The 13,297-nt window shown below is 32.2% G+C and overlaps 1 protein-coding gene across 1 annotated transcript; it reads right to left on the bottom strand.

Moving 5' to 3' along the window:
- Positions 1–445: 445 nt before the first annotated feature.
- Positions 446–8,885, bottom strand: LOC108767662 (beta-1-syntrophin-like). The gene is made up of 4 exons (XM_018517639.1): positions 8,773–8,885; positions 2,372–2,586; positions 1,259–1,476; positions 446–866 (listed from the first exon to the last, which is right to left on the bottom strand). Exons 1-4 carry the CDS (start codon positions 8,883–8,885, stop codon positions 774–776), a joined length of 639 nt encoding a protein of 212 aa, XP_018373141.1. The 3' UTR covers positions 446–773.
- Between the last annotated feature and the right edge of the window lie 4,412 nt (positions 8,886–13,297).

Genomic DNA, 13,297 nt, shown 5'->3' on the forward strand with positions numbered 1-13,297 from the left:
AATTCTACGATGTGTATAATTTGCATGTTTTTTTGCATTTTCATTTAAAAAGCTAGACCGTTGTTTTAATTTTTAAAATCGTACATATTAAATTTTGATTTCAACGACAGAAATATTTAAATCTTTGAGAAGTCATGACATAGTACATATTAAAACAAACAATAAAATTTGGAATTAATTGTAAATAATGAAATTGATTCTTAAGAATCTCCTAAAATTTCCCTGTACTTTTGAAATTTTTAAATTATCTTAAAAATCTTAGCTTTTAAGATTTCAGATTAGGAAATACTTAAATATTTTGAGATTCAAGTATCTAATATTTATATTTTTTATTTTCTCAGATTTTGAAGAATGAAATTACCATTGTATTGAAATTTTGCTGATTTCAATAATTTTCCAGTCGGAGAATCCTCGGATCGTTATCCTGTCCAAATCATTACTCTATTCTCACTCATTCCTAAACTGTTACACTATTACTGTTTCACTTCGAATCTCTTTTTCTTCCACATTTCAAAGCTTCGCAACTAGAATAGGATGCTGCACGCGATGCGAAATCTTTGACAAAGATTATAGTCCTCACATTTCTTATCCATTAGGATGTTTCTGATCAAGTCTCGGTTCTGTTATTTGTTACTTCGAATTCTCGAAGAAAAAAATTAATTTTCTCCATTTCACTGTGATTATTTTCGAGTTCAGTGAAGAAAGACGCTGGTAACAGACCTCGTAGTGTGAGGGGGCAAGTCGGGGGCCTCTGTGAGGGCCCCCTCGTGCCCCTATGCACTCAGACCAAGCCGATGAATCTTCGCCGAAAGGAAGTTGTGCAGGACGAACACGATTGGTTTTGGACAACTTTCCAAATCTAGCTCCTACAATAATAATTAACCGATACTTTTTACTTACTGATGACAGAATAAATAATTAAGTTTCTTACTTGTTTAAGAAAATATCTAATTTTTAATTAATCAATGTTAAGTGTCTATGAATTGAAATGAATAAGGAAACAGTTTTCAGAAACTAAGAACAAGTAGCCATTTTTCATCATTAATAAAAAAAAAACGATGATACACGTAGGAGTCCTAGTCTTAGAGTAACTACATTGAATGATGTAAGTTGAAATGAAGAAATTTACGATTATAGCAAACTTTCTCTCGTTCCATAAACTTGCTCTTAAAAATTTACGACGCTTGAAAATTGCCCGGGATATTAAATTTTCCAGTCTTTTTGATTTTTGAAATCCATGTGTCTATCAAATACTCACAATTTCGCCATCTTCGCCTCCAAAATCGAGCCACAGAAGACGGGCGCCGTCGTCCGCGGACATTTTCAATTTGTCGAAGGATCTTCTCCAGAGTGGCGTGGGTGGTGATCCAGGACTTACGCCGTTCCCGGCAGTACCCCGCGTTCCTGCGGAGTAAAGCGCGAAACCTTCTTCATGGTTGACAACCAACTGACAGGCCTTACCTTGCCATGTGCAACCTATAACATACAAAATATCACAAAATTAAAATACCAGTAGAGAGAAAAATAGAAATCTTTTCACAATCTATTTATATTAATTTTATATATCTTGCTTGTTGCTTCTGTGATGTTTTAGTGTTTTATCAATTGTTCTTATTCTATTTATATAATAAATAACGCAAATTACAAATTTAAATTTACACACATATTCGTATAACATAAGCGAGACAGTTTTTAAAAACAAATTAATCTTTTAATAAATTGATAGTTTCTATTTCTTCTGAATTACAATTTGGTCAGATATAAAACGTAATTATATAAATATGATAATTTTATAAGCACGATTAAATAAAAATCAATAAAGATTTTATTTATTTTTAATAATCATAATCGTAATTGTATAATTAATGTTGAAGAAAATTCCTTGTGACATACTATTTTTTATGAGGCAGCCTGTATATATTTTTCCATTGCGCGTTTCTGCCGCGTCGGAGGGGGGAGGGGGGAATCCACGGTTCTTTATCATCGATGAGTTCGACGCGAGACGTGAACAAAAAGACGCGTATGAAATGGGTGAGGCATTCATCTCGATTTATTATTGCCGTTCGTCGTCGCTGAAAAGAAATTAAAATTCATCGAACCGAACGCGGAAAATGACGAGAGTGTAGATGTCGACTATCATCCGCTGATATATAACTTACATAGAAAGAACTCGGATTCACAATTTTCTCAAATATTTCAAATGCTATACACACTTCTATCTGACCTACATAACTTTTAATATCCATTTATCAATCTTATTTTGTCAATTTTCTAATTTTTCTAAAATAAATTATTAGGCACATTATTTTAAATACCTAAAAATTTTAAATCCAGTTTTTTAAAATTATAGTTAATACGTGAGATTACTCACGAACAGTGTATTCTCGCAAGGAATGAGCAGCCGTGTGACATCCTTGAACAATCGCCCGCGCCCAAGCCGCCAGATCTCTTCGTGTTTCAGCTCGTAAATGATGCGTGACTACCCCGTCCATCGTGCCAACCCGGACCGCGAACGTCGCTCCGTGTTGAGTCGAACCGCTACTGCTACTCGCTGCTTCATTCTGTCGCGTTGGAGAGGAGACCAGTCTGAAATCATTTCATTCGTGAGAGAGTCCCGTTTAAGTTCTCAGATATTCTTATGAAAGTCTTTAACCCGGTTATAATCACCTTAGCGACAAGAAAATGTGAATTGTTCTAAAATGGATATTGTTTTCTTTCTTTTTGGATAACTATGTTTTACGAACCTTTAAATAATGCAATTCCACCGAAAATCCGCAATAAAAAGCGTTATACTAATTAAAATCTTTATTTTTTAAGATTCTTCTAGAAATCCTTAATTTTTTAGATATCATTAATATTTGTTTAATTCCTATTTCTTTTTTCCAGAAAATGTGAATAAATCCATAATGTCAGAGTGTAAAAATAGCTTAGAAAAATTATTCCAGGTGATTGTGTTTACGTAAAAAAAAATGAGATGGCTACCTCCGAATTGAAAACGTATATTTAAAGGTGTCAATCTTTAAAATTGAATACTAATACTATGCCTAAGTTTTCACTCCACGTGTACATTTACGTTAGATGCGGTTCTTACATCAGATCGATATAGCGGACTTCTATAGAATGAAGATTGAAGATTCCGCGGAGGTACGAAAATCACGTGACATCGCTCTTGGGGTGTCGGATAAAAAGCGCCGACCTTTATCGAAACGATCGAAGCGCCTTGTAGCGAGTCATGGTATGGATTCATTCCCGTCGTCCCTTCATCCCTCTCCCAACGGGTAGGTAAATTACCTCGTCATCCGGCTCGCCTCGCTCGTAAAATCGTCGCGGCTTTATTGCATGCGGGACGAAGCTGCAGTGTTCACCTGACACGGGTTCGGCCACGTATGCACCCCTTCCCCAACCCTCCTCGAATCCATTCCCTCCCACCAATCTGCCCGCTGACGAATGGTCCTGACGTTCGCGAGCCCGCGCGCTAGATTTATAGATTTTTCCGAGGGACACTGGCGAGCTCGAAAAAGAAAAAAAAAACAAGCAGTGATAGAAAGAACACCCTACGCAATAGAGAACAGAACGGATGCTAAAAAATAGCACGCACTTGGACTAGAAAAAATGCCCGCCCCCGGCATTATTCAACATGCCTAACGGTCGCTTCGGGCCTTTTTCGCTCCGATGCTAATGGTTGCCTACTGCATGTCGAGATGTAGTTGAATTTCCGTGACAAAGAACATCTAAGTTGCTAAAATTAAACCGCTCAGAACAATAAAAGAGCAGGTGATGTAGAAAAGAGTAAAAGAAATAATAATTTCATTTATCACCATTTATGCAGCAAAATCTTGTTTCTAAGAGCGGGAGCACAGGGTCTTGCGTAACGCAAATAACTCGCATAATACATAAGAAAATGGACCAATCAATTATTTCATTTTTTTTCCTTTTCCATGAAATAAAAGACTGATTGGTTGGTTCTCTTATGCTTGATACATTATACGTTAATATGCTCTGGCTTTAAGATTGAAATAGATATTGGTATATAAGGGAAAGTGGAAGAATTGTGCGAACACATGGATAAACGCTAACACAAAAAATACTATTACAGTATAATATGTATAGATTAGTGATAACTTATCATTTCTCGTATCCAGTAGTAGTTTAATATAGGCTTACTACCATTCTATAACACGTGACAATTGAATGCACACATAATTGTATCCTAAATATCAGACACCTGAATCAAATAATATTTAAGAAAATAATCCTTTAAATATTTATTTAATTATTTTTAGATGTATATCTATATTAAAATCTTCTTTCTCTATATACTGCTTCCTATTTTATCTTTAAATTTCCAATCTATTTTTCAATCTATTGGAAATAATGTATCTCTTCGTAGTATCTGGTCCAAATACGTATGTATACTTTAACGTTGCGAAATCCTTGATTATGGTTGAGGTTTGAATTCATTTGTGTTTTCCCGGAGCAATGGATATTCATTGACCATTATCGCGAGCGCTTTCGGAGGACAGTGAAAAAATAAAACAATAGCAAAAAGCGCGACTGGAGAAAATTCCGATAAGCGGGAGGAAGTTGGAGAGACAGCCGCAAACGGTAAATAAAAGCGTTAAACGAGAATGGATGTTCGTCGGCGGCCGTAATCCGACGAAAAAGCTCGCAGGAAGAAAAGAAAGTTTCCCTCGGGATAGCCGAATCACTTTCGGTTTGTCTCGCAGTAAAACTTCCTTAAGTCGGCCATTTCGTGTTCTCGCGTCGGGCCCGATACAGGCCCCGTCGACCGGAAATAGAACTTTCCGACATGTTCCGCTCCTTTCACGCGTCTTTCAGATTCTCCGTTTCTTTGCCCATCGAATGGAAACTTGAAGAAAACGATGTCTGAATGTTTGGTGACGGAAGAAGAAAATGATTAATAGCGCGACAACATGAAACTCGAGCAAAATTTCTTTTCCGTGCAATCGAATTTTCTGGTTTTTATAAAACCAACTTGATGGTCGTTATTTTGTTAAAAATTTCAATTAATTCCAACACACATTCTATAATAAGACATTAGTACAATAACAAATCAGAAGTCAGAAGCTAGAAATTGATCGATCATAGTCAATTGTTCTTCTTACATTTGGCTGTGATTGGTCAATTTTTAGCTTCCGACTTCTGATTTATTACCAATGGCTTATTGTGGAATAACTTTAAGATCCATAACGTATAACAATTAAAACAATTAAAGAGAGTTTTTAATAAACCTTATGATTAATATTAAATAAAAAATTTTTTTAAATCAGATAATCGAGTATCGAACAAGAAGAAATTTTAATAAACAGTTCAATATTGACGTAATACAATGCTACAGGTAAATCTTTATTGTGATTAATTTAATATTATTTATATTGCTTTATTATTGACCAAACATGTTAAGCAGTTTGGCGACATAAATAGCACTGTCATATTAATCAATTATTTAAGTTATAAATAATTTACAATAACTTATTTCTCTCTGATAATATTAAGTAGAAAATAATATCTAATATTTTTTTAGAATATTATTTTATCTTAGTATAAATGATGCAAATTTCTGCATTCTATTGCCTTAGCAATAGGAAATAAAGTATCCTTATTATATATATTTGTTTGTACAAAATGATACTCAAAATGATCTATACATCCTGTATATAACAGACATACGATAAAAACAGAGGCGCGGGTTCGTAAACTGCCACGAGCGATCGATGCACATTCCCTCTAGTCTTTTTCACTTAAAATTTAAACGAGGCTTAGCTGGATCACCGATCATTCAAACAGCGTGACTGCCTGACACCACATTTAAGCCGCTCGAAAACGCCAGGCTCATCGTTAAAAATGAAGCTGACATTAATTCACAACAACGATGCGCGGGAAAGTTTAACGCGATATAAAATAATGCAACGAGACATTTTCAGCGTTACGCAATACATAACTTTCGCTCCGGGTGCTTTAATTTTCTATGTATTTGAAACCTTTGTACATATTAAACAGTAATAGTTTTTACATATATGTGTATATTATGATAAATTTTACACCATTTTAAATGTACAGTAGAAAATTAGTGTATAGCATTTTGTATATTATTTCAAATGTAGAGATACATTTTCTTTAGAATAATTTTTGATATTTTAACATTTTCAATGTGTTATTTTGATAACTGTATGCATAAAATAAGGGATATATGCATAAAGTAGACTATTTATACAAAATTCATTAAAGAAATTAATTGAATAATATCATACTCTATAATATATTTTGTTTGCAAACTTAATTACGCTCTATATTTCTCAAAATCTAAAAATCAATCCAACTAAATCAATCTAATCAAAATCTAAATATCTCTAGATATCAATCAAAGTCGAACTTCAATAGAATATGTCTCTAAAGTTTAACACGTAACGTGTATAAAAAATATATTAAAAGAGACAAAAAAAAGGACTCTTCCAATTAAAAAATCCGAAAGAGAAAAAAAACATTGAAGAAAGTAAGTTTACACTAAAAAGTAATTTATACTTTAAAAAACGTCTGCTCTTCTCTTATATTTTTCTTAGAGATTAATATACATAAACTTTATTAAATTTATCTATTTAAATTCTAATTTGAAGCTGAATATAAAGATTTAATAAATTAATTGATGATAATAAAAATCCTGTATTGTTCTTTCACAGTTCGTTATATACAGAAATTTTATAACTGTTTATAAACTTTATGATTATTTATAACTATTTCATTGAAATGAGTATGAGTAACTAAAACTGAATAATTATTAACACACAAATTTTTTACAATCAGTATTAACATTGAAATTAACACTTAATAGTAGGAATATTAAAATTTGATATTATGTAAATTAGAAAATTGATTATTTCAGTATTTATCACTTAAATTAAAACCAAACGATTTTTGCAATAATTTTTGCAACGGATATATAAAAATGTCGCTCAATTCAAAAATAACAGTGTTCGTTGACGAGAAATAGCGCGGGATATTATATCGCGGAAAATCTGCGATAAAATCCGATTAAGACGCGAGATCTCGTGACGAGTATCGACTTTCGGCACGATCCTATTAGCTCAGTCGCAGCAACTATATTTGCCGATCACCAACGTCAAAATTCATTGCGAATTATCAATAATTCGATTTGTGTCAGCAGTATCGACGTTTACATAACATCCTTCATATTTACCTCTATTGTGGATTATATACGCAATTTATCCTTGCGTGATAAATCGAGATAAATTGACAAAATATGTAGGTTTCAAAGATATATGATGACAACAATAAAATAATGCCAATTATAAACTATTTAGGATCTTTTCTTGTTATTTTGCTTATATTTTTAGATAGAATAATATTATTTTAGTGTATATATAAAAACTATTAGTGTCAAAAAAACTAATTCTTATAGATATTTTTTGGTGTCATCCATTTGAAACACATACCTATATGCTGATAATATATTTGGAGTTGAAATAGCGATCGATATAAGAAGCCATCTTACATGTCTCGAGTCAGATCGAAGGGTCAATCGAGGAATAAGGACGAAGAGATGAAGAGACGATGGTTGTACGATAGAGAGAGGATGCGCCGCGAGCAAAATCCTGAACTCGTTCCGAATATCGTACCTCGATTGCACGCGCGATCGGAAATTGTCGACGACACCTTCGATAATTAATGTCTACCCCGGAGGATTTAATTGATCCAGTTCACCGTTTCGATTATCGGGACTCCATCTTTCATATTACGTCCTATCCCTTCTTCCCCGCAACCTCCCCTCATGCCCCTTTTTCAGCTGCTCTTATCTGGCCCTTATCCGCCTAGTCGACTCTATCTCTATGACCTTTAATTTACTATGGCAGACAATTATGAATCTTATTAAGCTGACGAGAAAAGCACGATAAAGACATATATTACGTTTAAAAATGTAGACAGTCTAAAGAAATGCAAGATAAAAGGAAACTTGAGATGTAATAATTCACGAAATAATAGTGATATACTCAAAAGTTAATTATACTAATTTTACCAAATTTTGTGTAAGAGCGTGTAAAGATTGTTTCTAGGATCATTTTCGACGCTAAGCCCGAATATGCAGTCAAAATATTTTCATCACGTCCAGTTTTAAAAATATAAGACAAGATATTCTTTTAATATACAGTAAAGTTTTATCGAAATTAGAAAACGAATCAGAACTGTCGAGCGTTTAATTTCTGTCCTTTAAATCGGTTTTTTGAATCGGTTTCATATGTTACGAGTCCACGTATTATATTTCACATATTAGTAGTCGCCTAGCTCTATCTATTCGTTCTAATACTCTTAACAAGGATTGTCAATAAGTCAATTATCATCAGATTCTAATAAAAATGCTTTTGGCTCATCACTTATCGCACTCAAATTATTTGGAAAGAAATGATATATCTTAAAAATAGACGTGCTATTTAGTATTTAACAAATGACATCTTAAAATTGACTATATCTTAAAAATTCGACCTAATGGATTTTTTCTGGCAGCAGATTCATATTCAGCGTCTCAAAATATATTAAGAATAGCCATAGCTCCTTTTCCTGTACTAAAAATTATTCGAAATTTGTAAACTGGTGTCATTATTACGGTGCAAAATTACACGCATCCATATATATGTAATTTAGCATAAAAAAAACTATATAAACTAAATGAATACAATAATTATAATGTAAGGTAGTGGATAGGTATTTCTCTACGCTCCCGGTAGAAGATAAGCCTACTTCAGGGATCTAGCGAGCTCTCGATGTTTCTCACTGCTCACGAAGATATCGTGTCCTAATTCTGAATTTCTACCCACTATTCCTACACTCTTCCTTCTATATTCCGCATCCATCTTCCAGCTTACCTAGCCAACGAGAAAAATTAAGGCAGTCATCCCTCCAAGTAATTATAATGTACAACTACAAAAATCAAACATAATTTAAGAAATAATAATAGCAATAATTTTTATAATTACACAATTTTTATAAATTATTTTTAAAATAGTTTTTTATTTTGTATATAAATTATACTTAAAATTTTACTCAAATGTTTCATTAAAATTATATAATAATAGTAAAATAAATGATATAGAAGTAAATAATAAATGATAAATGCTTAAATAAATTAAAAGTCAATTCGCTGCTAGTAGATTTTCTTTGCAGTGAGAATTTTGTGACGCGGAAGATTCGATGAGTTACGAACGCTAGAAAATATTTCTCCCTGCGGAATGTCCGTCGCTTTTTTTTAACGTTCGTTTTCCCTGCTCTTTGAACCGGCTTTTCTTCCGGCTGCCGTAGAAAGGCAACCGTTTGTCACCGGACATCGCGAAGAGGAGAAACTGAGGGGAATGTTGGGGAAAAAACAGAATTTGTGTGCAGCGAGAGAGAGCGAGAGAGAGAGAGAGAGAGAGAGAGAGAGAGAGAGAGAGAGACAGAGAGAAAAGCAGAAAGATAGAAAATGGACATGAAAAAGTACAGAGAATTAAATTATATTATATATAGTACAAAAAAAAACAAATTTATATTTTGTCTTTTATTAGAAAGGTCTAATATCAATTCAAGAAATACATTACAAACAACAAATATATACATATAAACAAGACTGCAATAACATACACAGTAAAAAAAATATAATAATTAAGATATTAAAGTGATTAATATATATGTACAAATAAAAAATAATAAAATTAAAGAAATTGCATATATAAATATTAAAGGACATATCGTTAGATATAAAAGTCTAAAAGATTCAACAATCCACATAGATCAAGAATTTAAAAGGTTTGAGAATCTAGAAACACAAGAAAAGGATGAAGAAGCAAGTAGGTACAATGTGAATCCGCAAATGGAACAAAGCTCTTTTCGCTTCTACTCTATAGCAAAATTTTTACTTTTATTGAAACAAGAAATATCAAAGTTTCTGCCAACTTCCTATCTTGAACGATGTATACTGTAGTCTCTTGTGCGAATCTCAGTATTCGTCCCTTTCAAAAATCCTATATTTATAAATAATGCAAATTTTGTTCTAAAAGTCACTATTTTTCTAAAAAAATTATTATTTATCATTTATTTTTAATCAATTATAATTTATAAACGCAATGAAATGTACATTTACTTTGTCAGCATTTTAATAATTTTTATCATGACCTGTATTAAATTTATGATATTAAAAACATTATTTTCAATTTTTTGAAAAGATACTTGTATATATATTATATATATATGTATATATATATAACGCATACAAAATTACTGGAAAAATATATATCTGTGATTTAATAAGCAATGCAACATCTCATCTCCAGCCTCGATCAGAAATTTTGTTTACCTGCAATCTCCATAATTATGCTAGACTAGGACGAAAAATACCGCAGAAACGTCCTTCTGTGGCAGTTAATTGAAGAATTAAAAATGAGAATAGCGGGTGTCATTCTTTGTAGTAGCTAATTAGATCTGAATTACTCAGCGATGGGAAAAGGTGGATGAGCAGAAGGAAATTAAAAATTATCTAGGTAGTTTAAGAGTTGAATGCGCAGCACTCTTCTCCTTGCATCCTCAGGTATTCCTTTAGTCGTCGCTCATCAAGCTCGCCGACGGAAAACTTTTAGAGCTAATTGATTTCCCACCGAAGCGCTTGCATGTTGAATCACCTCGCAACAATCGAGCACTTAGCAGCAAATGGTGCCGCCGATCCGCTTCGCTGGTCTTCTTAACTATTCACGAAGAAGGTTAGAATAAGGATATAAGATTCGTAATAAAATTGCTTAGTTTGTAACTATGAAAAATTGACTTGTTTAGGAAACGTTTATTATTAATATATACCTCGCATTGTTTTCAATAAAACTCGATTGATTAATATATTGAAATGAAGAAATAAATAAATGTTTTTTTATGTACATATAATAATACATAATGAAAATCCTATTTTAATATCTGATTTAAATATTTGACTTTGTTATATACTATAATATAATAAAGAACTTACAATTTATTTTCAAAACTTGATGTGAACGCATACACTGTTTTTGCTTAATTTAAAATATAACACGGTGACTGTCTGTACGCAAATAATATTTAGTTTCAATGATACAGCCACATACTGTCTAAGCACCATGGTAGATACCATAAATTTGCAGTGGCACGTAGAAAAAATGATAGTAGTTTGAAAATTCCTGTTGAGCTGTGGACTAATCCGAATTGATGGTCACGCAGCATATCATGCTGATAATAAATAAAACGCATATGCCGTAAAGATAAAAAAACATCTTTCTGTATATATGTATATTTAATCCGCAACAGTAAATGATAAAACGATTAAGTTGTGATGTTCAAATATGCCATAAAACACAACGGGTATAATGATAATATAATATATATGTATTGGATGACAATATTAAGATCTATGACATAAAAATTGAGTCAAAAAGATGAAAAACTCAATTCAAATATAGTAAATTTTATTGTCTTTTGAATTATTAAGCATAAAATTAAAATAACCTAAAATTAATTCTACGATTTAATTCGCTATTAATCCCTAGTTCTTAAAAAATAAGCTGTATCATATCACGGATAGTGAAGATTAGAAAAAATGTTACCAGAAGAAAAAAAGAAAGTTTGCTTCTAGTTAATAAAAAAGTTAAATACACTTATATAAAATATTAAATAAAGAAAAATGAGATAAAACTTCAACCTTTTAGATTCAATATATCGATTACAGGATCACCTCCAACAAAAATTTCAAATCAAATCTTGCCATCCTGTATCGATCGCTCGTGTGTATTACCCTGTAGACATTTATTTCGTGGAGCTTTTCGGATTTGACGGATTAGAGCTGAGCTTCTTCTAGAAGATATTAATGCGCAGGCCGGGGAAAGGAGGAAAGGAAGAAAAAAGTAGCAAGGATGAGACGGAGAGTAGAGAAGAGGGGCTAAGCGTAAAAATTGCAGATAGATAAGGGTGCTAAGGGCGCCATTCGTCTACCTCGCGGCTGACAGGCACGATAAAGTTTCTTTTACACTGAACTAACACTGGCTTAACGCACTTCTTCTAGGACGAGCAGTTCGGGTAAGAATAACGCGAAAAAGCATTCTCAGCAAGTCCTAAACGCGACTTATTTTTCGCCACTTATAACTTATCAATCATATATTGAAGCAAATTAATTAAAAGTCTACAATAAAGAGCAACAGGTCAGAGATATCAAGTAAACAGAATAAGAATTCAAAATTATTCAGTTCATAATAAGTAATGTGACAATTATGTATTAACGTAAATAAACTATACATATATATATATATATATATATATATATATATCAGATTTTTTATAAAAAATTTTTATAAAATTCCATACATAATCATTCATTTGGCAAACTTAGAATATTGTATAGATATATTGTTTTTAATCAAAAAGGTATAACGAAAGAATATCTCTTCATGAGTCTTTATAAATATAAAAATTTACAGCATTTTTGTCACCAATTCTCTCGCTCTTTAACTTATAATCTACTATGTGATAATTACAGGGTTGGCAGACGTTACTTTTCCGTTACTTTGCCGTTACTTTTTATAATAAACAATTTGATAATGACGTTGCAATTTTTAGTGACGGTAACGCTAACTAACTAAATGTTAAGATTGTACTAAGATTGGAAAAGTCACTTTGAAAAGTAATTTGTCACCAATACGTGTTTCCTTACTAAAATAAGTAATAAGAAACGAGTAACGCGCGTAACGCGTTACTAATACGTTACGCGTTACTCGTTTCTTATTACTTATTTTAGTAAGGAAACACGTATTGGTGACAAATTACTTTTCAAAGTGACTTTTCCAATCTTAGTGCAATCTTAACATTTAGTTAGTTATAGCGTTACTGTCACTAAAAATTACAACGTCATTATCAAATTGTTTATTATAAAAAGTAACGGAAAAGTAACGTCTGCCAACCCTGGTGATAAATTACTTTCTATATTAATTTTCTGTGTTATATGTTTAACATCATTTATTGTATTTTATAATCTAAAATATAATCATCTTAATAAGACAAGGTGCTTTAAACTATTAATAGATAAATACATGGTAGCTATAGGAAAGTTAAAAGAGGACAGGATGCAACAGCAACATGGAGTGGACGATTTCTGATTTTCAATTAATTAATAGCAAGTGATTAATCATCAGACAATCTTTGGCAACCCTTGTCAAACAAACCGTCGAACAGAGCACGTATGTGATCTGCAAATACGAGCACGAAGAGAAAAATATACGATACG

This window comes from Trachymyrmex cornetzi, unplaced genomic scaffold, assembly GCF_001594075.2.
Source record: "Trachymyrmex cornetzi isolate Tcor2-1 unplaced genomic scaffold, Tcor1.1 scaffold715, whole genome shotgun sequence".
Taxonomy (NCBI): domain Eukaryota; kingdom Metazoa; phylum Arthropoda; class Insecta; order Hymenoptera; family Formicidae; genus Trachymyrmex; species Trachymyrmex cornetzi.

Coding starts and splice junctions, on each gene's coding strand:
- LOC108767662 (XM_018517639.1), bottom strand. CDS start 8,885: ATGGATGCGGAATATAGAAGGAAGAGTGTAGGAATAGTGGGTAGAAAT. Junction 1,477..2,371: donor CTTGCGAGAATACACTGTTC/GTGAGTAATCTC, acceptor TGTATGTTATAG/GTTGCACATGGCAAGGTAAG. Junction 867..1,258: donor GAGGCGAAGATGGCGAAATT/GTGAGTATTTGA, acceptor TTATTATTGTAG/GAGCTAGATTTGGAAAGTTG.